Raw genomic sequence first — 27503 nt, 5'->3', positions numbered from 1 at the left:
ATGGCTTGAGTCTAGCAGAATTGTGTTCCCCGGGCTATCCAGTGATGTTATGGTGGGAAGCCCTTCTTGCGATTACAACTTTTGCAGCCGTAATTTATTTTTTAATGACGCATCATTATCTCTGTCGGGTAAACATAACAGACACTATAATCCACTAAATTTAGTGGCTTCTCGTTTCTATAATTCTGTTCAGTCCGTGAAATTCTGATGGAATCAGCTTACCAGGCTTGAAAACAAGGTGTGATGCAGCTAGTACTTTGTTTTAAAACATACTCAGAGAAAGTGTAAGAGATGGTTTTATTTTTCTTCTCCCCATGTGTTAAGATTTCCCGAAGTACAGGGCAAAGACCCACTTGTTTACTGCTACTTACTGTGATAAAAACAGTAAAGTAATGCTCTTATGCATTGCAGAGAACTCTCTCCATGCATCTTAAGTAGGTCTTGGGTGTTGATATGCTTTAGTATGACTATAAAGCCATATGAAATATCTCTCTATAGTGAAATCCGGTTTATTACAGTGTGATTTCCTTCTAAAAACCAGTCTCCTTTTAAGGATTTTTATCTAAAATAACTAATGAATGTAATAGCATTAAATAATAAAATACTGTTAGGATGCCAAAAATAACTTCTTGGTCTCTTTGATCTTCATTTCGGCTAAAGATACAAAATTCCACTGGAGACTCTTGTAAACAGACTCCATTAATCTAAACAAATTGTTTTGAAAAACAGCTACTGTAATAGATGTTGATTAAGACAGTGGATAACCTTGAATTTTAATTTTCAATACAGCTTGAGTTAACTCCACATTAATTGGAGTCACGCCTCTAAGTCATCTTGTACTGCTCTGAAATCTGCATGTGGCTACTTCAGTTTGTCTTGGCTTTAATTAATCATTTTCTTATTTCTTGGCAGCAGCCATTATTGGGCAGGGAAATACGGTTCCAGGTATAGTCTTGAGCCTTTATGGCTTCTGCCTGCCTTCTGTGTACTGTGGCTCAGTGCAGCACAGGCAGTCATAGTAGCATGGAGTATTGGAGCAGATGAAACGCAGATAATGTCTGTAGTATTTCCCACTGGCATGCGAAGGAAACTTGCTCTAGTAGTCTTTAAGCCTTTCTTCTATCATTGAAAAAGTTCAGATTTCATTTTTTCTGCATCTGCATTGTTTAATAACATTCAGTGCATGTGTAATGTATGTTTGTGTGTGTTTGCATGCTGCTTCATTTTTTGTTTTGCTGTAAAGCTTTACATGACTACCTAAGAATAGGAAGAATTCCATTTAAAGAGATGCAGACATACGTTATTTACGTTTAGCAAAAGAAATACATCTGGTTGTGACAACATATCATTATTTCATGTGCTTCTGAAGAATGCACCAATTGATACAATTATCTTGATTAAGAGCGTCAGTGGAGTTAATAGAGAAGTGCCCTGAGAACTGCAGTGTCAATATGGCTTGGCCCTTTGTGCACTTTGGGGACCTCATTTCTGATTGCCTTGTTCTTTCAAAGTTCCCTTATGGGGCAGGGGAACAATTAACTCCTGTAAAGCAGAAGCCCAGGAGCAGCTGGGCCCACTAATGACGAGCAGTATGGATTTGTGTTGTACCATACACGAATTTCTCCCCGGGGTAGTCCCTCGGTATTATCCCAGTAAGTCTTGTGCCATTAAGTGCCCTCAGACAACATGGTGCCACTCCTCATGGCACGCAGTGCGTGTGTCCTCTCAATCTTACATTACTAAAAGCATTGCTCTGGGGCAAATCTTGGGCCATGTGGATGTAACTAGTCTGTTCCAGCTAGTCCAGAGGAGCAGAGACGGAAATGGGGCTGTGTTGTTTGGTTGATTCCCTGCAATGTAGCCCGCAAAGAAAGTAAAGAGTATGCCAGACATGGTAGGAAGCCTTGGGCTGAATCCCAAGTCTTCCTGTAAGCTGGTTCACCAATTTACAGTTGAAAAACAAGTTGTGTTTTGTAGAGTTTGATTATCGGGTTTTTGCCCGTTTTCCTTGTTACTACTGTTTCTGAATGCTACTTTAATGGTCAAGCACATGGAGGCTAAATTAGCAATTCAGTATGTGTGACTGGCAGTGGGGACGGAGGGTGAATTTGGTGGCTGGAGTGCTCAACTTGTCCTTTATCATGTACTTCTCGCCTGAATTCAATTCTTGCAATGGGAGGGTAGCTGTAAGAAGGTGTAAGTGCCAATATGTTGAGTAGCAACGAAGAATAGAAGAACAGGAGATAGCTGAAAAGCCAAAGGCGACGGAGTTGGTGCCTGTGTAAGGGATGGCAGTGGTTGTTTGGAATGTGCACATTAACCCCAGATTGTAAGCTTCCAAGGCAAAGCAAGAAAGCAGCCGTAGGAGGAGGTAAGAAATTTCCTAGCAAAGTCAAAATAAATGCTGAAGAGAGCATTTATCGGTGTGAATATTGCAGCTGTGTGGTTCAGAACATCCTTGTGGTACTTGAGATGTTGTGCGTGAACAAGGCTTGGCGACAGTGTGGCAGTAAGGGAGGGAGAAAAGGGAGATGGCACCTTGCATTTCTGCAGGAGATGTTTTGGGGCGGTTGTTTTATTTTAGTTTTTAGTGTAAGTGTTTGTAAGGCTCCCTCTGTAGGTGTCAAAAGAGGAGAAGCTTCTCCAAAGGTTGATTTAGAACAGCTAAATCGGGTCTCTTCTCTGGATCTCCCTTTGGAGGAACTCCGTCAGAGGAATTTTTCTCTTTGCATTAGCTATAGAGAGCCTGTGGTGATGGCCACCACAAGTTGCTAGGCTTTTATGGCTATTGCCCTAACCAGTTGGGGGGGAAATTCCAATAAATGCTCAGTAAAAAGTAATGTAAATATTTTATTCCTCTGTCTCTGAGAGAAAGAAGCTTGCGTTGTTCATAAAGCTGCAGTATTGAAGAACATAATGCAGACGGTTTGGGTTCTGTCCCTACCCTGACTCCGTTAAATACAACTTTCAGACATTTTAATCTGTTTTGTTGACACCTGTATACAACTTCCAGTTATTAACATTTGATTTATTTAAGTGTGTGTGCGGTGGGGAAGTATTAGATTCCACATCTCATCCAAGGGCTTGCTCTTAATAAATTGCTCTCTTCTGATGGTCCCTCAGAGCTTTAAGGAGAGACGCAGTTGTACTTGATAGCTAGAAACAATACATTTTTTAAAAATAACTAGCTATTACCATAATGGTCATTGCAGGAAACAAATCAAATAAAATTAGCTACTCTGTGCCAGAGTTCCTCCGAATTTAACTGGAATTAAAGGGTTGTGTCTGGTTTTTTTAAATACGTTGTTAGTCAAGACGATGATGTGTTTATGGTATTACAGAAGCATAGAAATTTGTGGCACTGTATGAAGACATTTTTATTTCAGCTCTAATCATAGGCAATCTAAACATAACTTACTGTGAGAAGCACATGTAATATGGTAAATTGTCAAATATATGGGTTAACTGTCTGTCAGTCACTTACTCTTCTGAGCTGCGGCTGCTGTGTGCGTGCTGCTTATTTTCTTCTTATGGGGCGAGAGCGCATATTTAGTTTATGTGTCTTCTCTAAGCAGTAAAAGAAGCAGTTTTTCTAGCTCTAGTACTGGCACAATTACTATCAACTTTTTAAAAAGCTTGGTACTGAATACAGACTGATGCCTGAAGCTACCTAGCTGGTGCCAAGGGGCTGACTAGGAAGCGTTGGCTGAAAACCTCTGGTTTAAATTTTTGCAAAGTGTATACTCGGAGCTTGCAGCTGCGTTCGTAGTTGAAGACTGAACCATTTCTGTGTTACACTGGCATTAAAATACAGAGTGTGACTTGGAACGTGAATTGAAGGCGCTTGGATTTAGATTGCTTCCGCACTTTTAGCAAATGCAGTGCAATATTGACCTATGGCATAAGAAACTAACATGAAACTAAATGTTACTAAGTGTTGTGAATCTGGATTTTTTTTTTTTTAATTATGTGCTACTCTTAAACTGTCCCTTAACTAAATAGGTAACTAGGAGCTTAAAAAGCATGTTTGATTAGAATAGTTGCTATTTCATTCTCCTGTGGGTTTTTTCCTGACTGTTCTTTTTCTTTTTTTTCTTTCGTAGTCTTCATGAAGAAATCATTGACTTTTATAAGTATATGTCTCCCAGACCTGAAGAAGAGAGAATGCGGATGGAAGTGGTAAACAGGATAGAAAACGTTATAAAAGAGCTCTGGCCTAATGCAGATGTGAGTAGGACACTCTTCTATTTTTTTATATGTAAAAGCAACATTTTGTGCCTGTTTACTTTGTGAAGTATTGAATAATGAAAATACTGTTTATTTTTCCATATTAAACCCCCAAAGGATTTCTCGTCAAATGAGAGAGATGATCTTTATTTCTAGAATAATACCGGTCAACATTTTCTATCACACATAGGAACAAAGACAAGCTAAACCTACTGTAGTCAAAGAAAGGGTATAAGGTGTGGCAGCATTTAGTCTTATTAATATTTATTTACTAAGATTAATGGGGACATATCAGGCATGCATGCATGCTTGTAAAGTATTGTGTTAAAAAAAAAAAAAAAATCTTCTGAAACTCATAGCTTTAGTTTTTTGTAGCAGGGCTTCTAGTTCAAAGACCTGCAGTCTTGAATAAGTCTGTTAAGGTGGAATGCCAGCAATGCCATGTTATGTAGACCATGCTATTTTTAATGGGCAGTTAAACAAAATTGATATATCTTACAAATTTAAAGGAACCAGTTTTTTGTACAGGATCAAACAAGTCTGTAGATCTGTGTATTGAGCTTAAAATCTGTAATGCCTCTTTCCACTGAAGATTGTTTTTTGCTAGTACTTCATTCAGTTGAAACAAGAGTTTCTCCTATGCAGAGCTGTGCTTTTTTTCAGAAAGGTTGGATTCAAAAGAAGCCAGGGAAGTTGCTTTTACAACTGAAGATGGTTTTATGGGGACATAGTTGGATTTTTAGCATAATTGAATCTAGTTTAATTGTATCCCTCTACTAACATGGTGTCCATTTCCAGAATGCAGATTTGTAGCCGTAGTCATCTATCTGCAGATAACAGTAGCTGAAAATAAGGACTTGTTAGCCGGAATAGCAAACCAAATTCAGACAGCAGAATCTTTAGCATAAGGAATGCTTTTTGATCCTGCCACAGTAAAAGATAGTGTTTTGACATGTGTGACTTAAACCCACTGTTCATTTCAGATCTTCTTAACCTGTTTTTTGGAATGTGTTTTTAGAAATTGGCAGAATATGACAGAATATGAATTCTGTATAAGTTCTGTGTATGTGGTGTGTGGTTTTGTGTGTAAAATATACTCACATTTTCAAGGTGGTTCATGTTGTTCTGGACAACAAAATTAGTGACATATAATATGGAAGGAGCACTCTCCACTCAGTGACAGTTGCCCTTGCATGGTTACAGGGAGTTGATAGAGTCGGTACTACATGTGTCTGGTAATTTTCACTCTGAGCAAAACCAATGACCTTTCCAAGGGAACTCTGTAAGAGACTTTAGCATATCTCACAGGTGTTGTATAGCTCTCCTCTAACGCAGTGAAACAGTGCTGTAGATCCTAATCAAGAGCAGGAGTAGTGGGCTGCCAGTCTGACAGGCATAGGATAGGATACTGTGTGGGTATGAAACAGTGCTTGCTACGATACGCCCTGCCAAAGCCTTGTAGTAGGGGATTTCACCAAAATAACTGATTACTTCACCCTTGAGAAGATGCCACTGTTTCCTAAATAAGTTTGTGTGCTGCAGACCTAACTAGTGTAATGGGGTGAATGGATTTATTAGCAGGGGATCGTTCTTTGTTACTATTAATGCTTTGAATGGAGAACAAGAACTTAGTGCTTCCAGAGATACTCTTTGTAGGACAGACTTGATCTGTAAAAGCTACGTCTTCTGTATTAAAAAAATTTTTTATATGTATGACTTTGGGGCCTTGAGAAAATAGTCTTTTTTTAAGCTACTGAAACTGTTTTTGTAGCTCTAATCTGTTTAAGACAGGGAAGCAAATTACAAGCCCTACCACACAGTGGCAGCTGACCACTGGGCTTAGCTGTAATGTTGCTGAGAGGATGCACAAACTGAAGTTCACTTTTCAGTTAGTGCCAGTTAAAACTGCCATGACTGTCTGTCTTCGCTGTTCTTGAAAATGTTTGAGAGCAAGAGCATGCCAGTTCCTTTTTCTTAAGTCAGTAACCGTTCCTCAAAGCCTAACTCTGCTTTTTGTCCGTTGTTGTTACGTTGATGAAGAATGTTCCTCTTCTATGCCCTTCCGTTTTCTGGAGGCTAGAATCGAACTGAACAGTGACAACAGCACGCCAGGTTATAACCTGAAAATTACTGTAATGTTATTTTTCTAATACTTAATTTACAGATCTGCTTGGGAACTGAACTGCTGAACTCAACCGTGTTCGACTTTGACAGTCTTTTGTTGTAATTTTTCAGTTGTTTGAGTTAATCACTAACCTCTTGGAAATCCATGTTGGTTTAGCCACTTGTAAGATTGAAGTTTTGAGTACATGCTCTGAAAAGGTGGAGTGTTATCTGGTCCAATGTCCTCAGCTTTAGCTGTAGTGTAAAGCGATAAGTTAATGTTTAAGCTGTTCATTTTGAGTCATAGATGCAGTGAATCCAGCTAAAATAAACTTGTAAGTTAAACATACACATTTAGTTTGTAGTTTCTCACTAAACAGGTAGGTAAGACATACTCTATAAAAATCAGATACCAAGAAAAGGAAAACCAGGCTTCATGAATCTAACTGTATAGAGAGCGTGTGGAATGTGTCTGTGCACATCCATTATTTTTTTTTTGTCCCGTTCCACTTAGGAAAAGGCTGAAAAAGCAGATGGAGGGGGGGTAAAACTAGGTATCCTAAACTGTTACTTTATTTATAGAAGTTAGCAATTGTGTCATTTGCTCTCTTACTCCAGGGAATGTGCTTAGAAGGAAACATTCCTAGTAAGTGAGAACTGTTCTTGGCATCAGCAAGGCTCTGACCATAAGAAAGGCTTTAATTACACTGAAACTGAACAACCCAAAACATTAAACAAAAGCATTTTAAGACGAAGTTTTTTGACCAGTTGAATATGAAAATTTGACTACTGAACGAATAAGTACTTATGCAGTGGAATTCAGGGTACATTTGTCATAATGTCCTCACCTTCGTGTCTATTATGTGGCCTCGTAGATCTGAAAAGAAGTAATGTTGCATACTTTACGCACTTCAGTTATGAAAATACTATGATTGGGAATGGAAGTAGAAAGATGAACTCTATTTAATTTGACAAACTTAAGAAAATTCTACTTAACTATGTAGAAGAAAGAGAAGTTTAAAGTGGCTATGGAAAGATTTTTTTTTTGTTTTGATGGAGGGATTTTGGTAGCAAGGACTTTCTAAGCTTTTGTGGGTTTCCAAGTTCTGTTGTGCATAGTGAGGACATACTTGAACACGTCCTGTAATTAAAGCTCCTTCAGGAACTTTGGAATTTAATATGAAAAAGTTCACAGAAATGTAGGATAAATAGTAACAATAACACAGGAGTAGGAGGAGTCCATTACAGTACTGTGAAGTCTTAAGTTATCTTATGAATGCAAAGATGTATCTGTATCCACATAGAATAAAAATATAATTGGCAGTGTTGGCACACCACAAAAACTAACGCTCACATCTCTCAGGTCATGATAGTGTCCTGTATTTGGGATGCTTTAAATATGTACACGGCTACAGAGCTTCGACAGTTTAAATTCAGATTTGATAATAAATGAAAATCCTTTAAAATTTCTCTTCCGATTTCCCCACTCTTCCATCTTTCCAGATTTTATGAGAGGGGAATTGAAATGTGGGTATGGGTTTCTTTTATAATAATTCAGTGTTTCTCATACTCCAAGTTATTGTACAACAGCAGATGTTGTCTCATTGCTTTCGGTAAAGGTCATATATGTTGTATCAGTAAGTTTATTAATACTTTCAGGGTTGTTTAGTCAATAAAGGCTCTCTTTGCTGTTCACCTGAACACACTATTTTGTTTGATAATATGAAAGCACATTTAGTTTTTTCTGAACCCATCAGTGGTTGTTTTATTGTGCAAAACCACTTCTCAGATGTTTTTGGTGGCCAAATAAATCCTTGTTTGACTGAACCCAGTTTCACAATATGCTTTTATTACTATGCTGGATTAAAAATAGTAATAATTATTATTGTTACATTCTTAGCTTTGTGATGCCTTTATGCTTTTGTCAAGATCTGGTACAATATTGATGCTAGTTCTGTGGCGTCTTCTGCAGTCCTTTCTAGTTTGAGAAGCTATGAACTTTCAACACTAAATTTGCTGCCAGTGTGTGCTTTTTGTTGGGGGTGAGGGGGTAAAAAGAGTGAAGCGAAATAAAATAATCAAGAGGAAGCACTCATACTGCTTCTTAGTCTACTGAAGTATCAAGACACTTACTTGCAAAACATCATCTTTTCCAGTCTCCCCCTTTTTCGTATCCCAAAGGGGAAAAACATAAAAAGTGGGTCACCTGACATACAAATAGGTGGCAATCAAGCTAGTGTAAGAGACTCATTAAAGCAGAATACGAAAGTCTGTAAGGTGGCTCCAGGAAACACATCAGAAGACTGTCTGGTTGAAAATTAGTACAAATGTGTAGATATTTTTACTTTGAAGTCTCACCAGTCCCCCTTTGAGACTTAGAGCACATGAGTCCGACCTCCCTGCGAGGCTTGGCTAAGTTAATGAGGACGTGGTTTCGGACAGCTCACAATGGAAACCTGATTATTTAAACCTCCAGTGCTAGTAGAAATCCAGCATGATAAACTAAATCTGAGGGATGTGAAACTTTCTGAAACTTTTGTTTGTTGTTTAAGCAGAAATAAACAGTTGTGCTACTTGCTCTGTAAGTCATTAAAAAAAATGGATTGTGATTTAATTTTCTTTTTCTTTTTTTTTTTTTTTAAAGTATGCAAAGCACTGGAAATATATTAAACTTAAACTTAGAAAATGTGTTTAAAAACTGAAGGGTATACTTTGAGATATGAAAGCAAAAAATAAATTGAACTGATACTGAGTTTTTTGTGTTCTATCATTCTTAAGTGTTTTAAAACCTTTTGGTTTATGGGTTTTTGCCAAATTCAGTCATGGTGAAAATTTTTACATTACAAAGGTTTTGTAATAGAAAAGTCAAAGTTACTAATGTTTTGTGGGTAATAACAACGAAGATTAGCCATTTATACTACATTGAAGATGTAAATGCTTTAACAGAAAAGAGTACTTCTGTTCAGTGTGCCTGTTAGCAATACCAAAATCTACCAATGGAGGGTAGCACCAACCAGCCTTTACAAGTAGCTTAACAGAACTTGTTTGTCTTCTGAAGCCTGAAAATTTGTTTTCATGTATCTGTTCTTGTGTTTCAGGTGCAGATATTTGGAAGTTTTAAAACTGGTTTATATTTACCTACAAGGTTAGTAATTTTTCAGCGTAAATTCTGTACAAGAGAAAAGACAGCCTGTGGAACCTGTACCCCTGTAGTGATTTCTCTCATCTCCCAATATCTGTGTTACTTGGTTGTATACTTGTTATATTAAGAATGTGTTAAGCTATTAATACTCTGCAAAGTGTACAGAAATATAGTAATTAAGACTACTAACTATAAGACATGTGTGTATATAGATTTTGCATGTATTGGTAAAAGATCTGAATTATCGTGTTGTCAAAAAAGGCTTGTTTTGTGATTTGGCTTCTTTAAATGACTGAAACAAAATAAGAGGTTGTCCTTAAAAGAACAGCTAAATTTTATCTCCGCAGACGATTAAATTGAAACATGTAACGTTACCTTGTTAATGCTAATCTTAGCACTGAAGAGAAAAGATTACGTACAGAACTGGGTTTTTTTATTTCAGTCTTCTTTTGTGAAATCTGTACAGTAGACAACCTCTACCTTTTCCAGATTTATTACTAGTTTTCGTAAAGAAAAGTTGTTATTCAGTGACACTGGTATCTTTGGTGTAGACATTGTAAGTATTTTTGACAATTAAATAGAAATAGACTGAAAGGCTTAAATGGCTGCAGGGGATAAACACATTTAAATAGCGTAAGTCTGAGGTTAACACTTGAATTGAGTTCCATACTTTGGGAGCATGAAGAATTAGTATCTAGCACTGACTGCAAGTGTTGGATACTCGGCTTATACTTTCCCTTTCAAAAAGAGATGAAATGATCTGACAGATACTTTAGTTAGTCTAAGGAGTTGCAGGAAAGCTGAACTGCACAGTTTATGTTTGGAAAGTCAGAAGTAAGATGTACAAATACACATTGTTTTCACATTTGGCTTCCTTCTTGGCCTTTTTTTCATTGATTTTAAGTAGGCTTGATTACACTTGGTTGGATGTTGATAATGCAAGAGAGAGGTTCCTATCCCCATGACTGATAGCAATAGTTCTTTACTACATTTGCTTGATTGTTTTGAAACTGATGTAACAAAAACGCTTTGCTGTTGTCTATTTGATTTCATATACAGCCTTTCCTCCATATTTGTTTCAGCTGAGTTTTTGGGGGACAACAAATGCAGATGCTTAAAAAACAGTACATAAACCCACAAAAAAAACTTCCTGTGACAGTACTTGCCAAACTTTCAAAATAACCAGTATTTGCATGTTGGTAATTAATTTACTGTTGCCTTCTATCAAAGCTTCCCTTTGCCCCAGGTTTTCCCCAGCCATCAGTAACTGTATAGTTAATTTAGATTTCAGGTTCTGGGCTTCAGAAAGACCTACACTCTGGTTTTAATTCTGTTACTCTGTGTTAGAATTTGCATAATAGCCTTTTATCTAAACTGATATTGAAGGTTTGGGCACACAGTTGTTTAGCTGCTGGATCTCTGTTATTTTGCAGGCAATGTCTATCCTCAGGGTGACAACAGAGCTGCTTTTTCTCTCTTGGTGTGCATCAGAAAAATGTCTCCTGTAAACTGTCAGCATCGGTAGTGGGTTTAACACCAATTTAGTTTAGAAGGGAAGTGTCCGGCGGCATTTCCTGCTCTCCAAGCAGGTTTTGAACATAGTTTTCTGAAACTGGCTGAGTGCTGCCTGTCCTTGTCAGCTGAATGGTATGCAGCTGAACTGCTGCTGAACTTGCCTGCTGCCGACACTGCTTGTTGGCAAGAGATAATTCATCTAACTCAGATGTAGTTTCTTTGAGATTGTTCCAGCAGTGTTGTTTGTGAATCAGCAGACCTGTAGAATTTATGTGGGGAAAAAAGGTATTCCTAAATTTTTTGGTGTTTTCTGTTACGCGGTTTTCCATATTACTGAAGTGGCCTCCTACTAGAACTAGAAGGTTATACGCTTGCCTCCTTTGTGTTCCCAACCAAGCAGGGGAAATCAAAGAAGAAGTTGGGGACCAAAGAGGAAGAAGCTCAGGATGTCACAGTAGCCTTCACTGTCTTCAGTTTGGACACCAGTCACCTTTTGAATTTGAGTTTAGGCGTTCAATTAGGGTGTCAGCTCCCTATGTAGTCAAGGGAACGTGTACGTACATAGGGAGGAAGTGTAGCGGGATGGAGACACCTCTTCAAGGAGCTAAGTTAAGGAATGAAGTTAATTAGATGGTTTGATCTTATTTAACAGCTTGTTGCTTCCTGAGGTCAAAGTTGCCACATTTTCCTTTCTCCTTCCCTGCTCCCTGTTCTTGGCACTACAGGCCAGCTGCTTACCATGTGCCCACTGGTGCTCTGATCACCCAGAAAACCAACTTTGAGTTGCAAAGAAGCAGGAAATTACCCCAGAGTGTTTTGGTTTTTTTTTTTTTTTAAAGGGGGGGAGGGTTGGTTTCTGCCAGGCCCATTAATATGTTGAGTTGATTTGCTGTGGTTTAGACAAATACCAGACCTAGAGTAAAGGAGGGGAGAGGGCCATGCGCCTGGGAGTAGAGGATGGGGAATAGGACTTTCCCTTTCAGTGACAAGCTGCTAAATCGGCCTTGCGGATTAATACAGCCCAAAGGTGGTGATTCACAAGTTAATTTCTTGCTCTGCATCCCTCTGGAGAACTGATCCCTCTCCGCTGACAGTGTGGCCTGAGGAGACTAATTTCTGGCTTTGCAACCCAATTGATTTGTACATGTATCTGTCCCCTCCCCTTCATAACCTGGAATGTTCCATATTTCCCCAAGTGTAAGAGTTCATCCCCGCCCCTTTCCTGAGAAATTAAGAATAAATTATTTGGTTAAGCTACATTCTGTCAGCTTTATTCTAGTTATGTGTGGATGTCAGTTGTTTCTCTTTCAAGCATATTGGTCTTTTAATTTGAATAAATCTATTTTTTCTTTCCATTTCAGTGATATTGATTTAGTTGTGTTTGGAAAATGGGAGACATTACCTCTTTGGACCCTGGAAGAAGCTCTTAGAAAGCACAATGTAGCAGATGAAAACTCAGTAAAGGTTTTAGATAAAGCAACTGTAAGTTTGGGGGAAGAGGGTATTTCCTTGTTCTAAGCTAAATTTCTGATCGAAGAAAGATCTTGGTTAAAAGGACGAATTTTCATAAACAGAAACTATTTTATATGTAAATTTGAAGTAAAACCAATAGAACCTTTTTATTTAGTATGGGTCTTATTACTGACAAAATAATTGACAGTGCTCCAACAGAAGCATTTCATCTCTTGGGGAAAATTGTCGTATTTTCCATACTGCACAACGCACTTTCTTTTAAGTGGGGTTATACTAGTTATTGTGGTGAATTAAGGTGATTAGACTTGTGAATTTCTGGACTGAGTTGGTACATAAGTAAATGATTTATTTTTTCTTATTGCCAGCAAGCAGACATAGTACATTTTCACATAGAAGTAGTAAGCACAGCCTAGTATAAATATGTAATGGTATGTCTTGTGCAGGGTAGGATTAATTCCATTATAACTTCCTACCTTTTGGTAATTGTAAGAGTATGTAAGAGTGCTGGAGTTTAAGCAGGTGTCTGACTGATGACTATTATTAGAGAGAGGTAATTTGGAAACCACTCAGGTGGAGAGATGTCAGAGTGCTCTCAATATCTTGTGCTTCTTGTTTGAAGATAATTTTGATGAGGAGTCAATGACACACAATGACATGAGTGTGTCTTATCTTAAGAGTATCTGTCTATTACCATTTATCTTTATTTCTTAAGCATTTGTCTCCCTCTGGTGTTTGTTTTTCCCATTAGAACTATGCTTCTGCACCAGGAACTGACTAAAACCAATTTAAAATTAATCACTTTGAAGATGAAGTGTTAAGCTCTGTTGAACAGGGTAGTAAATTGAAAATAGCATTTATGAGTTAGAAAAGCAAAGTTTATGTAAACAGATTGGCACGGAGAGTGAGTTCATAAATAGACAGGAGTCCTGTTTTCTCTGTCTACCTCCTCTCTACAAATTCATAAAACGTTTCAGTTTTACTGGTGCGTTTAAGTATGAATGAAACCAGATGTGTCTTGGAAATCTGTTTTGACTTAATCTGTCTTTCTTTTGCAGGTACCTATTATTAAACTGACAGATTCCTTCACTGAAGTAAAAGTTGATATAAGCTTTAATGTACAGAATGGGGTTAAAGCAGCCCAGCTCATCAAAGATTTTATCAAGGTTAGGCAACACTATAGTAGAACTACAGAGCTGAATATTTGATGACTTAATTTGATTTTCTGTTTTACTTTGACTGCATCCTTACTAGAGATATGCATTCACTCTCAGTTATTTTTTGCTGTCTGATACTATTGTGTGACATTCTTAGCTTTTAGATATATTGGTCTAAAAGGCATGAAGATAGTGAAATGTACAAAGAAAGTATGGAGAAGCTATAATGATACAGTGACTAAGGAAAATGCACTAATACCTGTCTTACATGTTCTGCTTTTCTAACTGTGGTTCCTTGAACTTAACGTTAGTAATAACCACACATTCCTGCAGAAAGTAGGAATAATCTTGTTCTAGATTGAATATTGTTTCAGCGTACAAATGCTAATTAAGTAGAATAAGTTAAATTTAGTAAATTATTGTTCAGGGATTTACTAATACCTCTATCATAGATACATTACAGTTATTTTTGTTTAATAAGTAGGATCATTTTGTAGGATAAACAAGCTTTTGTATTTAAAGTTTTGAAGTGTCATTACACCCTTTTCTTTTTCTTCCCTTCCCCTATTCAGTGCATTGGCCACACATAGTAAATGTCTTATAAAAGCAGTAGAAAATTTTTCTTGGATTTTTATGTTCAGTGTAGGGAGATGAAGTGCAGTTCAGTCTCACTTAAGTGCTTAGTTATTACTGTGCTACTACTAACTGCTTTGTTTTTTTAACCAAACTAATGGACAAATCAAAATATTTCGATAGCTAGATGAGTAGAACTCCTTCAGAAAACTACGTAAATCTGAATAAAGCAAGCACTTTCAATCATAAGGGTTAAAAATTATATACATCTGCTTTAATAATGCCATCGAGTTGTAAGAAGTCTTCTAAATTTTGGGGGATCTTCAATTGCTGATGAGTTAAATGTATGGCCTTCAACTTGTTAATCTTCAGTTCCTTTACCTATGTTTAGTAACAAGTTTGAAAGTAGCTCAGTTTGCTTCTACGGTGTCTATTTCTTTAACCTGTGGAAGGAAGAGGAGAAAATCTCTGTCCTTAGTTCAGTTTCGGTAGAATAGTCTTGAGTTCTTGCCTGCGTAGTCTCACCTGTGTGCTTCTATAAACCTTCTGCTTAAACCTTGTGCTGGTGAGGCCTCTTGCGTCTATCTGCCTTCAGAGTAAGGGGGTGGCGTGGGTCCAGAGACCTTTCTTCTCTCAGCCTCTATCTGATGAACAGAAGTCAATTGTGTTGGCCAGCTGTGTGCTACTAAATCAAGACCGATAGTTTTGTGCTGTGTAGCTCCTTTTTGGGGAAGGAAGATGCCCAGATTCTCTGTCGTAAGACACCTATCTGGAATTTGGTAGCTAACTTCAGTTTTTACATCTTGTGCATTGTTGCATTGCCTTGTGGTGGACAGGCAGTCCGTAATTGCCTTGTGGTGGACAGGCAGTCCATATTTGGTTTTCTGCCACAACACGGGCTGTATTTCTGTTACACTTCACATATAAATTTATTTTTAGGTACGTCCATAAAGCCCTGCATGCTTGCCTAAAATTGCCTATGTACTTCTTAATTTCAAGATGGGAGGTAGTCCTCTCTTGAGAGCCTGAAGGCATTTTTGTGCGCTTAAAAAAAGAAAAAAGTGTTAGCCTGTTCCTGTTGCCCAGGTTATTTATAACGCTTTGGAGAGGCTGCTTTGGCTTTGGGTCAGGGCATGGCGAGAGCAGGCTGTGCTCCCGGGGAGAGGGAGGAGGCACGGCCGTGCCCGCTGGGCTGCAGCCGCGCAGTACCCCAGCTTGAAGAGCAGAGCGGGTCTGGTTACAGTAGTTGGGGTCAGCTCACGGTCTGGCCAGTGGCTGGCAGCTGGGTCCCCAGTGAAGAGGTCGAGGCTGAGGATGCCAAGTCAGTGGTTAGGGTCAGGGTTAGGGTCAGGTTCAGCATCAGTGCGCAGCAGCATGGCTCAGGCAGACACCAAGGGGAACAGCGGAGATGAAAAGCAGCTCTCAGGTGAAGCGGGGGGACTTGCAACAAGGCTTCCCACGCGGCGCTTTCCCACACGGCTGTTTTCCCAGCAGCCCAAGCCAAGGCCGTGCAGCTATGCTGTACCGGAGCTGGCCTTGAGCACGGGCGGCTGAGCCTGGTGTGGCGGGGGAGAGGTGGCACTCGGCCCTGACACACGGCAGGTAACGGCTATGCTACAGTGGAGGGTCATTTGTTTAACTTGGAGAAAACTTGATCTGTACTTGCCAAGTGACTTCATTGGTGTTCTTGAGGATCTGTCTATATTATAAACACTTGCAGGGCATTCTCGGGTCTTATTTTGTCCCACATAACTTTGAATACCTAACTGAGGTGTCATGTTCAGTGTTACCCTTGGAAATGCCTACTTCTCTTTATACAGTTTATTTAGGATGTCTGAGGCCGCTGAAGCCTTAATTAAGTGTTTGCAGTTTCCTGAGAAAAATCCTGTCTTTCAATTTTGGTATATACTGATATTCAGCACTTCAGCTTGTGACTGTAAGTTCTTAATAGTCCAAAAAGCTGATCTTGGGATCTTCAGTTAAATAGGGCTCCCAATACTGACCGTAAGAGTCGTGCAGAGAAGTTCTAGGAAAAATTCTTCTTCTCCCTTTAATCTTTGTGATCACAGATACCATGATCCACATCTCTTCTTTGACACTAAGGAACTTTTTAGCTCTGTGTTTATAAAAGGAGTGATATTACCAAGCCTCTTTTGCCCCTCCCCTGGGAGAGGGTGTACAGAGGGGGTGTACCCAACCTCCACTGCGGTCCAAAAGGTCCGTGTTCTCCGCATGTGCAGCGTATGCACACCTCTAAGGGAATCCGTGCGGACAAACCTATTGAAGGACCAGTTTCCCAAAGGTAAGTATTTGGCTCCTTTGAAAATGTTTTCTGGGTGTAGTAGTTTTCAAGGACCATTTTGAACTCTGGGCATCTGAAGTACTTGCAGGACAGAAGTCTCGGTCCACTTCAGGATATCACCTTGATTGTAGCAGGAAGGTTTTCTTACAGACATGGGTATCTCTGTAGTTCTTTATTTGCTTTCCTTTTCACTTGTATGAGAAAAGCAAGTGTATTTATATTCAAACAAAATCATTCTGATTTTATGAGGTAATAACTTTTTTCTATGGTTAATATCTGCCACTGGAGTTGAAGAGGTAAAATAACTGTCTTGATCACAGGCAGAGCACTTGGCTTCTCCCCTGTTCCTAAAAATAATAATTTAGAATTATACTTAGCTTTGAGACTTAATATAACAGATAGCTTCAGTATGCTTTCTTAGCATCAATTGTATATATGCATCACAGTATCCGAACACCTTTGTTTTTCTCTTTCAGAAATATCCTGTATTACCATATCTAGTTTTAGTATTGAAACAGTTCCTGTTGCAGAGGGACCTTAATGAAGTATTTACAGGTGGAATCGGTTCTTATAGTCTTTTTTTAATGGCTGTCAGTTTCCTTCAGGTAAGCTTAATGAAATCTATTGATGCCACTGGTGCAAAAGGACATTACATTAAGAAGGAATTTAATCAATCCTTAAATTTAATCATTTAAGCTACCCTGTGTGGTTTTGCACCGCCTTTTCATTTAAAAATAGACACATCCCACCTGTCTTCTGTTCTTTCTCCCATACTGGTACTTTTGATATTAGAGATGTTTGGAACATCTGTTGGTGTATCGATCGATACCAGGCACATGTGTCGTTCACGGTAAAATAACTTAACTATTGTGTAACTTATTTGGAACAAGCTACATAGGTTAGCATTAGATGCAGCTGTCCTTTATAACACTTGTTTTCCAGGTCGTACACCCTGTATGTGCTTTGATGAATGCAACGGAATTTTCTTGTTTGTCTAAGTTTTTAAGCGGGTACCAAATAAATGTGTTTTACAACTTTCTCTTAAATCTAAGAGAACAAAATGCATGAGGTAAATCTATATTGTTGTGCCTGGGGGAGAAAAATATTGTAGAAATACGAAGCAGCCGAGTTCTGGCTTTATGAACTTTGTTCTTTTTCATGTACTAAATGTTATTGTATAACTCTGTGTGTGTGTGTGTATGTGTATGTCTGTACTTTTCCACATTGTGGTTACTTTTAAACCTGAGCCTCCAACTGGAGCTCGGTGTTTGCTGAGTGCTATTGCAGTTGCCTGCTGAGCATAAAAGAAATGAAGGCAACAGGCCTATCTTTTTGAAAGAAACCATAATTACTCCCAACCCCAATTTTTTCTTATATTGACTAATAGCATTTCCATTTGCTCCTGCAAAAAAAGAAGTCAAGTTTTGTATCTGTTACAATTAGAAACTGGTTGATAATCTCTCAGGCTGCATACTTAACAGTAGAGGGGATCATTTATATAGCTGTGTACATTAAAAGCCTGTATTTGTATTGCAAACTCAGCTTTATGAAGTGCAAATATCTTTGCTTTTTTACAAGAACCCTGCCATTAGTGCTGGAAGTTCACTTTTAAACTGAAAGTTCCAATACAAAACCATTAATACTTGCCAACCTTATTTTTAAGAGGTAACTAGTTTATAAAAGTTTTGATAGCATCTTGCTTTAAAGACGCAAAACTACTTTTTCAAGGAAAAATACTATATTTAGACATGTTTGCTTTATATATTACATTTTATTATTAGTTGTTATTGTATTTAGACATGTTTGCTGTGAAAAAGAAAAGGCACTTAAAGGCACTTGAAACTTGAAGTCTTAAGAAAATGATTTTTTTTCTCTCTTCTTAATAGCTGCATCCCAGGGAAGATGCCTGTATGCCCAATGCCAACTATGGTGTTCTTTTAATAGAGTTTTTTGAATTATATGGACGTCACTTCAATTATCTGAAGACTGGAATCCGAATAAAAGACGGTGGCTCTTATGTTGCCAAGGACGAAGTGCAAAAAAGCATGCTGGATGGCTACAGACCATCAATGCTGTATATTGAAGATCCGTTACAGCCAGGTATCCTCATAAACCAAGATATAACATATTGACTAAGAAAAAAAGTTAGAGGAATGCTTAATCCCAAGGAGTTAAATCAAAGAATAGCATAGAATGACCACCAAAACCCAAATGGAAACACCTCATTCATATCTATGAACACAAGATGCACTCACAACACAGTGATTTTCTTTAAGACATGTTCCTAGCGAAAGTTACTGCGTCACCCAAGAGCACGCCTGTTCTGCAGTCAGGAAATAGGGTATGAGAGCGCACCCCAAACACCTGTCTCGTGCTCTGTGGTAGCAGCAGTAAAGCTACAGCAGCGTGGGCCTGAGTGTGGGCTTGGATGTACCTGTATGTACGCGTGGTCCCTTTCAAGCTTGTGCTTGCCTGTGTCACAGCTGCACTTGACAATGTACGTATACTCTTACGCACTCTCTCCTGTTCGATGCTGTGAAGTCACATAAACACATAGTGGTTTCACTCTGTACTGTTACCTTTATGTTAAGGTTGATTTTTGACTTGAATGGGTGGCTTCTGAAATGGTGAGTCAACATGTTTCTGATCTAGAAAAATGTCATCCAGGACAGTACTGTTATATGTGTAATATATGCAGTACAGGATTTCTGGGTTTTTTTTCTTCACGTATTGCACTTTTACACAGACAATTGCCATTTTGGACTTCTGTACCTGTAAATATCTATAGGTCTTTTAAGCTCTTTCAAATATTTGTGCTTCACTAATCCTATTCTACAAGAGGTAACTGCAGTGAATTGGGACTTCAGGGCAATTTTTAAAAAAATATTACTGTCTCCTGTCTGAAAGGAGATAACCACGCTTTCAATCTTATTTATTTACTTAATTATATTCTTATTTTAAGGTAATGATGTTGGGAGGAGTTCATACGGTGCCATGCAAGTGAAACAGGCTTTTGATTATGCCTATGTTGTTTTGAGCCACGCAGTTTCCCCAATAGCTAAATATTATCCTAACAACGAAACGGAAAGGTAAATTTTATAAGTCTAAATCTCAGACATCAATTGCTTATATTTTTGTGTGTCTAAAAATTAATTGTGGTGACGGTTTTGGTTTTTTCCTGGTTTACAGTATATTAGGTAGAATAATCAGAGTAACACAAGAAGTGGCCACATACAGAGACTGGATATCAAAGCAGTGGGGAATGCAAAGCAGGACAGAGTCTTCGTGTAATGGTAAGTTTCGACTAAGCGTGGCTGATAGTGGGAAACTTCCTGCATATTTTGATCATACAGATTTTTGTGGTTGCTTTTGCCTCACATAAAGCAACGTATGCATCTTGATAGGAATTTACTTCTTTGCTCAGTGGTGATGGACTTTTTCCTGTGTTCTCATCCAGAAAATTTAGATTTGTAGAAGAGTAAAAAGGCCATACCACATCTTTATTCTACTGCAATAGATTTGGTCAGCATAGAGGTCTGTAAAGCGTGCTGGCTTGCAAAAGGAGACTTTTGAAAAACTTCCAATTTAAATTACATGTGTGGTTACTGTCACATTTCCTTTGTCCTTTAAATGTGGACAAGGTTTTAAAGGATTACTGGGAATGCTAGTTTAAATCTAAATCCTTACCCTCTGTTGTTCTTTTATTTTTCATTTTAAAGTTTAATGTACTGTATGTGTACAGAAGCAATATTTAAACCAGGATTGACCATGTATGTGGAATAAGTCTTTTAAACAAAGAAATCCTGAAATAGCAATCATAGTTGTTGTTACTAACAAGTGGAAACACACCAAATTTAGCCAGATAACTTGCTGAAAATGTCCTTTGAAATCATCTTTATTTTCATTGCCCATCTTCCAACTTCACCAGCTGGTTGCCACCTTCTTTTGGTGTAGGTGTATCAACTGGCTGGAAGTTCTGAAATTAATTAATTTTAATACTCTCCAATTAATTTTAGAATGTTGCCTACTAGAAGACTTCTCTTGTTAGGGATTAATCAGAGAAGATGATGCAACTACCTAGTCTTCAGGCTAGGTTAGGATTTTGTTTATTTGTTTTTAGAGCTTTTGTTAGTGATTTCCCTCGCTGTCCTTGTAAACTGAATGTGCTTCTGGGCCATTCATGTTTTATCAATCCGTAGGCCCTTGTGGCATGGCCATACCCTCTGCTAACAGCAGGCAACCACGGTTCAGTCCCGCAAGCTCCAGAGTAATACTGAGCTACCTAATGTGATGTATGTATTAAACTCTATATAGAAATACAGCTAGTGGAGCAGCAAATGTGTATTATGTAAATCAGAGGTAACTCCTGGTGTCTTATGTGAGATAAAACATTAATTAAAAAAATAAAAATAACCCTGTATAAGGAAGATAATGGTGACAGTTAGGGTGGTCGTCTTGTAGATTTAGTTTAGATTTAAGTTCAGATTCTTTTTTTTTTTTTATTAAGGTAGAAGTTGGTGAGATACAAGAGTTTGTATCTCATATTTTCAGTGTGGGGTATCATACGAAGCAACAACATTACTTGGAGTCCCTATGACCCTAGCAGCTCCAGCAGAAGAAAAATGGGAGTTGCTGAGTATTGGGCATATAGGAACAGAATTTAAACATATGTATTTGAGTGCTGTTGAAGTGTGTAACGAAAACAGTCTTACTAAGCAGCACATCTGAACTTTGTTACTACCTTCCTCAGTGTCTTATCTCACTAATTTCCATCTTGAGCTGTGGGTAATGCTTGGTGGTTTTCATCCTGTACGCTAACGGATCTTGTCAGGAAATGACCGCACGCTCTGTGGGGTGTTGGCTTGCTGAATGCAGTGCATACACACAAACACATGCACACATATGCCTGCATGTATTAAAAGTATGTACATGTGCAGGTGTTTGTACATGTCCTGCTGTATATAATAGATACAGCATACCTGAGTGGGTATATTAAAAAAAACCAAAGGGACGGGGGGGGCAACATATTTTAGCAGTCAATGTGTGGTGATGCTTCTGTTTTGTTTTTAATAGGTAATGGAGTAACCTTAATAGTAGATACTCAGCAGCTAGACAAATGCAACAATAATCTTGCTGAAGAGAATGAAGCACTGGGAAAACCTAGAAATAAAACTTCAGAAACACTTAGTAAACATTCTTCAAATTCTTCATCAGGTCCTTTATCATCATCATCATCTACACTGTCCAGCTCTAGTGATGTAGTAAGTACTGGATGTTTTCTGATTTTGTTTTTTCAGTATCTTTGGGTTTTTTCCCTGATTTGTATTGCCACAGAATATATTTTGAAAGCTCGGAATCCTAATTAGTTACTTCATCCAGAATCCTAACTTGCCTGAGATGTTACCTTTTACGCAATTTCTACACATGTAAGTTGCAGTGTGTTTTTGACACAACACATGTAGAAAGTGAATACAGTAGATTCAAAGTTACATAGTCCTCTCTTCTCTGGGAAAACTGTATTTAAAAAAAAAAGACTGGTAGTCCTAAGCCATATGCTTTAAAAAAAAAAAGCAAGCCTTAAAAAAAACAACCCATCTGTTTGGGAATTCTACTTAAAAAATAAAAGGCAAATCCCAAAATCAGAATTGTCATGCATCAATACATTTTTAAATCTGTCCATTTTACTCAGTAAGAATTCTGGATTGAAAGAATTTTAATATCTAATGAAATAAACATGTTTTAAGTTTTGTCCACTGCTAGCTTTATCTTTAAGGGAAAATGCACTTGTAGAAAACCCCACTTATTCTTCAGAAAAACTCACTAATACTTTACATCTTTCTGAAGGATTCTGATGGAACACCTTGCAAAACCTCTAAACAATTGAGTTGTCGTCAGTCTACCACAAACAGAGTGGGGTCACAAGAAGTGTCACTGGAATCCTCCCAGTCAAGTGGGAAAACACAAAATAGCCAAACAGCCAATGCATCCAGCAACACGAACAAATCTCAGGTTTGTGAAATGTTTGGAAACAACAACTGTATAGAGTATTTGAATATTACACATCCTCCGTGGAAGGGTAGCTTGTTCTGGAAGGAAACTGTTTTTCACCTCCCCTTTGCCCCACTAAAAAGCTTTGTGCACTGATTGTATCTAAAATCACCTGGTTCTCTGTTTAGCTTACACAGATGAGTTTGCAACAGTGGCTTTCCCAGCCTTAAACCAGATGAAATTGCATGGACTTTATTTTGGGAAGTGTAGACTTGCCAGAAGTATACGGCTGTGTTGCATCCATTTCCTTTTTGCAAAAATCACGTCAGTCCAGGCTTTACTGCAGAATTTGAGAACTAATGAGACTTTCCTACACTTAGTGAAAAACAGTTAGCAAAAATCTATGTTTAAAACTGTGGCTGCTCTGTTAGCTGTTGATACTTGTTGAACTGTCTTTCATTAAGGGAGAAGAAGATTCCTTGCCGATACATGAAATTCTCTGTCATTTCCCACTAAAGACAAGTATCTTTACGATGAGACATACCAGAGCTTATGCATTTAGGGGATTTCTCGTGTTGAGGAATGCTTCTATGAGAACTCAGTAATCTGGAAATATTATATGCCTCTATATGCAATATACTTTGGATATAGGCAGTTTAAATTTTTATACTTTTTCAGAATTTAGGACTTCTTTAATGCATGAAAAATAGTCTGGAATCTCCTGGAATGTTATTCCTGAAAAGTAATTCTGAAGACTTGCTTCCTACTCACTGACAAGCTGTCTCTAGCTAGTAACAAGACAGTTTACAAACTAGGCCTTGGATATACCATGAATGTGTGTTTGTGTTATTGCACAGAGCTAATTCTGGTGCTAGAATGTGATGCACGATCTGAGATACTCTACATCTGCTAAAAGATGTGGTGTAAAATTAGTCCTGGTCGTAAAAGGATGTTGTCTTTATTTTGCACAGAAGATGAAATTTGAGCAATCTTCATCTGTTGTCTTGGAGTATGGACTTCTGTTTCTGTAAAACACTTTTTTGCTGGTTGTGAAATGGGACCGATAGAACAGTTCTATCCTCTTCAAAATTCAGAGTGCTCTGCTCTTCTCTCTTGACCTGCATGGTTTTGGGTCTAGAGATGAACATTTGTTTGCAACCACCAAAGTGAAAGATTCGTGGTGCTGTGCTGCTGTCTAAGCAATAGCCTAGCTTCTTTTGCCATATCAATTTTTTCAACTGTGACACTTTCATGACTTAATGTCCTCATTATCCGGAAGTAGGGTTGTGTAATTGCCACGCCTTTTTCTTTTTAGCACTGATTTACCATGTTCTCTTTCCTTTACAGCATGGATCTGCACGGTTATTTCGCTCTTCTAACAAAGGCTTCCAAGGTCCAACAAACTCGAGCCACGGTACCTCAGTCACAAACAAACAACATCAAGGCAGCAAATCACACCATCAGTTTTTCCACGGCAAAAAGAGGAAACACAAGAGGGATGCGGCCCTTTCAGACCTTTGTAGATAGTTGCCTATTTTATGACTGTTCTTCTGTGTGCAATGATCTCATGCTATGGGATAGTTTGATAGTGACTCCTTGGATCTCTTCCGGAGCTTCAGACTGTTCAGACATTGATTAGCAACTGCATTTTTTTTTCCCAGCTCGCCACGGAACGGATCATGAAGATTGATCACTGCAAAAAAAAAAAAAAAAAAAAAAAAAAAAAAAAAAAAAAAAAAAAGAAAAAAATTTTAAAAGAAAAAATAAAAAAAAAGAGGAAAAAGGCTGCTCATTTGATAAGTCATATGCTACAACAGGGTCATTTAGGATATAAAAGCTTGAATGTAAAATAAATGTATTTCCCATCAGCTCATGCTGACCTGTAGAGGTAGTACTCAGTGTGTCTAGGGGGTGGTAACAAACAAATAAAACAAAAAAATAGGAAAAAAAAAAAAAACCAAAAAATTGTATTTTGAGGGAAACCCAGCCTTTAAAGGTGAAAGTAATTTGTGCATGATTTTTTTTATTATTTTTGCATATACTTACCATTTTATTGTGTATATATAGATGACCATATAGGAAAACTGACATTTGTAATAGTGGATTTGTTAATACTTTTTACATAACATTACCGTTTAAATTGTAAACATAAATTTTTCTCAGGATTAGTTTGGAAAATAATCTGAATTGTCATCTTAACATCCATATAAAGAGACATTACTAGTTACATTGCTCAGAATTTCTTTTCTTGGCATTTAAAAGATTTAATAGAACATTTGATCTGCAAAAGCTGTTCCTCTGAAAGAAAGGTTTATGGTGGCAAATGAAGTTTTTCATTTGTGTAAGTGTAGATGTACTTTGTGTAGACACTGAGCTTGTAATCTCAGAGAAGTTACCTTCACCTTGTTTTCTAGAGTGCCATCATTTCAGGCAATGGGGTTTTATAGTTGCATCCTTCTCTTCCGCCCCTTAGTGGTCTCTCCCCAACCCTATCCTTTTTTTTTTTTTAAAGAAATATAAAGCCACTTGCAGATTTTTTTGTTTGGTTGTTGGTGGTGATTGTTTTCTTCCTTTTTTTTCAGTTTTAAAAAAGCAAACAACAAAACTCAGTTTGTTACAGACGTTTGCATTCCTGGGCTGCTTTAATCCTATGCCTCTTTGTTTGTGCCTTCCCTCCCACTTCCAGGTCTGGGTTTTTTTGTCTTTTATATTTTTGCTAACTCCTGTAGGAGATGATAACTGTTGAAGCTTTAAGTAAATTTTACAATTGAAGTATTTTTTTCTCACTCCCCTCTTAGGCATTTTTATATTTACACTTAATTATTTAAAAAAAAAACAACCAAAACAACTTCAAATAATTAAATATATTTTGTATTGCCTTAAAGACCCAAACCTTTCATATATCATAGTATTTCTTCATTGACCTAGTTACCATTTAATTTAAACTCTGCATTTGTCTGGTTCAGTCGCATTACAAGTCTAGGTTGCAGTAACTTTGATGCCATGAATGCAAATTAAATGTGTAATTACACTCACAGGCATAGCTTGGAACAGGAGTTGGGACACTTCAGTGGTAGAAAGTTAAGTGGCATTTACTTTCACATAATTCTTTAAAGAGGAAAGTCTGCTCGGCATATGTGGCTGTATTTAATGCAGCTGTTCTGGAGATGATGCTTTTATAAAAAGTACTATTAGCTTTTAGAAACCTTTTTTTTTTGTATACATTTACAGAATACTACAGACCAACCTGACCTTTAATGGGCACTAATAAGTGCAATGAGTTTTAAAGTAAAATAATGCTAAAATAAGACCAGAACTGATGTCATCATTTAAATTAATAAACATTTTCAATGTGTTAAAGTGTTTTACTTCAAAAAGGAAAATATATATATTCCAAAAATATGGAAATTCATAACATTTACTCAAACACTAAGCTTAAGTGATGTTAATTTGACAATGTTTTTTTTAAATTTTTAGATTCATATTTTAATTTGATCAGATAATTTTATCAACCAGATGTTGAGCTTTTGTTCATAGAAACTAGTAAAAGTTGTACCACATTATGCATAATCACAGTATTTATTTTGTTTTAGATTATTGTGAATGTGTAGACTTATGTTCACCGCTTAGGGAACAATTATTTATAAATTATATTAATCCAGTATTGTTAGCTGCTATTAGCAAAACTGTTCCAAAACTTAATACTTGCAAAGATCTGTATCGCATTTACCACACTGAAGTGTTTTTAAAAGAATCACCCTCATCGTTGAAAGCAAATGTACTCTTAGGGTGCAGATATTAGTGTTCCAATAAGCATGTGATAATTTTAAGGTGGTGGTAGCGGGAAGATAATCTTGATTCCATTGGGAATCTTAGGTTTGCCTCAATTTATGGTTTTCATAAATTTAATGGAAAATAGCTTTTCCTGGACTGCTCAAGTTTCTTTTTGGTAAACAGTATCTTTCTAAAAGAAAAAAAAAAGAAAAAAAAGAAAAAAAAAAAAAGCATGAAGGAAAAATTGAGGTATTTTACATTGCCTCAAATGACCAGCATTGTATTCATAAAATACTGTATATCTTGCAAATCTTTATTTAAACAGAACAGTTGAACTGTTCGTTTTTCAATCTGAAGTAAAATACTTTCAAGACCTTTTAGTTTGCCTGCTCATTTGTCTTGTACATTTCATCTCTGTATTTGACTCAAGTCTAATTCCTTTTTGAGTTTCAATACTTTTGTGAAGATTTTGTGAATATATGAAAAATAAATGTTTAATCTAACTACTGCAGTTTATCACCATTCTTGACACTTACCCTCTTTTTTCCTTCACAGTACTGTGGGAAGAGCAGACCACTCAAGGCACTTTGTAACATTTTTGTAGTGTCTGGGTGCTTCCCCAGCTGAGTGCTGGGCTCTTCTGCCTGGAATTAGGAAGTTTGTTTCGTTCAGGTGGGCCTGGTCTGCCGCTTTTCCTTGCAGGAGAGCTGCAGCAGAGTCTGTATGCTTGAGAATAAGTGGAAGAATATACACAGATAAAGGGTTTTTAACGTGTTATTTTTCTCTGACTTTCCTCTGCACCATACATAGGAAACTTGTGCAAGGATCTGTTTACTTTGCCCACCACACTTGGGTTAGGTGTGGTGTTCCAGCTGCAGGACAGCAGCTGTTCAAAGCTGCCACACTGAGGAGGGTGTTGTAGAAATATGCAAAAGTTAATTTGAGTTACCTTCAGCTAGAAACCGTATTTGGTGTAGTTTCTGAAACACGGTTGATATTACTAACGTGTGGTCTTAACTTGGGTCATCTTTCTTCCTTGCATAAATCAGTAGGGAGACGTACGCATACTGGAAGTTCTTGTAGTCTTGCTGCTGGCAGTCTACCAAAGACCATCTGAAATAATGAATAAGCTGAAATGTTTATATATCTTCCTGTTTGACATTAGATTGATTTGTTAAGGGGTTTTTTTACTTTTTAAAGAATAGTTCAAATGGTGTTTATAGTTAAAAGCTGTGTTATCTATTAATTTTTT

General features: G+C 37.5%; 1 protein-coding gene across 2 annotated transcripts in view; it reads left to right on the top strand.

Moving 5' to 3' along the window:
- Window positions 1-24142, top strand: part of TENT4B (terminal nucleotidyltransferase 4B) — a 43848-nt gene extending 19706 nt beyond the window's left edge. Inside the window, exons 2-12 of one of the 2 annotated variants that reach the window (XM_059824820.1) lie at window positions 4104-4227; window positions 9429-9475; window positions 12349-12469; window positions 13516-13623; window positions 16966-17094; window positions 18376-18589; window positions 19452-19578; window positions 19679-19782; window positions 21563-21750; window positions 22334-22498; window positions 23825-24142. In XM_059824820.1, coding sequence (XP_059680803.1) covers window positions 4104-4227; window positions 9429-9475; window positions 12349-12469; window positions 13516-13623; window positions 16966-17094; window positions 18376-18589; window positions 19452-19578; window positions 19679-19782; window positions 21563-21750; window positions 22334-22498; window positions 23825-24004 — 1507 coding nt within the window. In that variant the 3' untranslated portion in view covers window positions 24005-24142. Of the gene's footprint in view, window positions 1-4103; window positions 4228-9428; window positions 9476-12348; window positions 12470-13515; window positions 13624-16965; window positions 17095-18375; window positions 18590-19451; window positions 19579-19678; window positions 19783-21562; window positions 21751-22333; window positions 22499-23824 lie in introns of those variants that run through there. The other variant, XM_059824821.1, reaches the window with a different exon arrangement.
- The last annotated feature ends 3361 nt before the right edge of the window (window positions 24143-27503 follow it).

Source organism: Gavia stellata, chromosome 15 (assembly GCF_030936135.1).
Source record: "Gavia stellata isolate bGavSte3 chromosome 15, bGavSte3.hap2, whole genome shotgun sequence".
In the NCBI taxonomy this organism is placed as follows: domain Eukaryota; kingdom Metazoa; phylum Chordata; class Aves; order Gaviiformes; family Gaviidae; genus Gavia; species Gavia stellata.
This window is presented reverse-complemented; position numbering and strand designations above follow the sequence as displayed.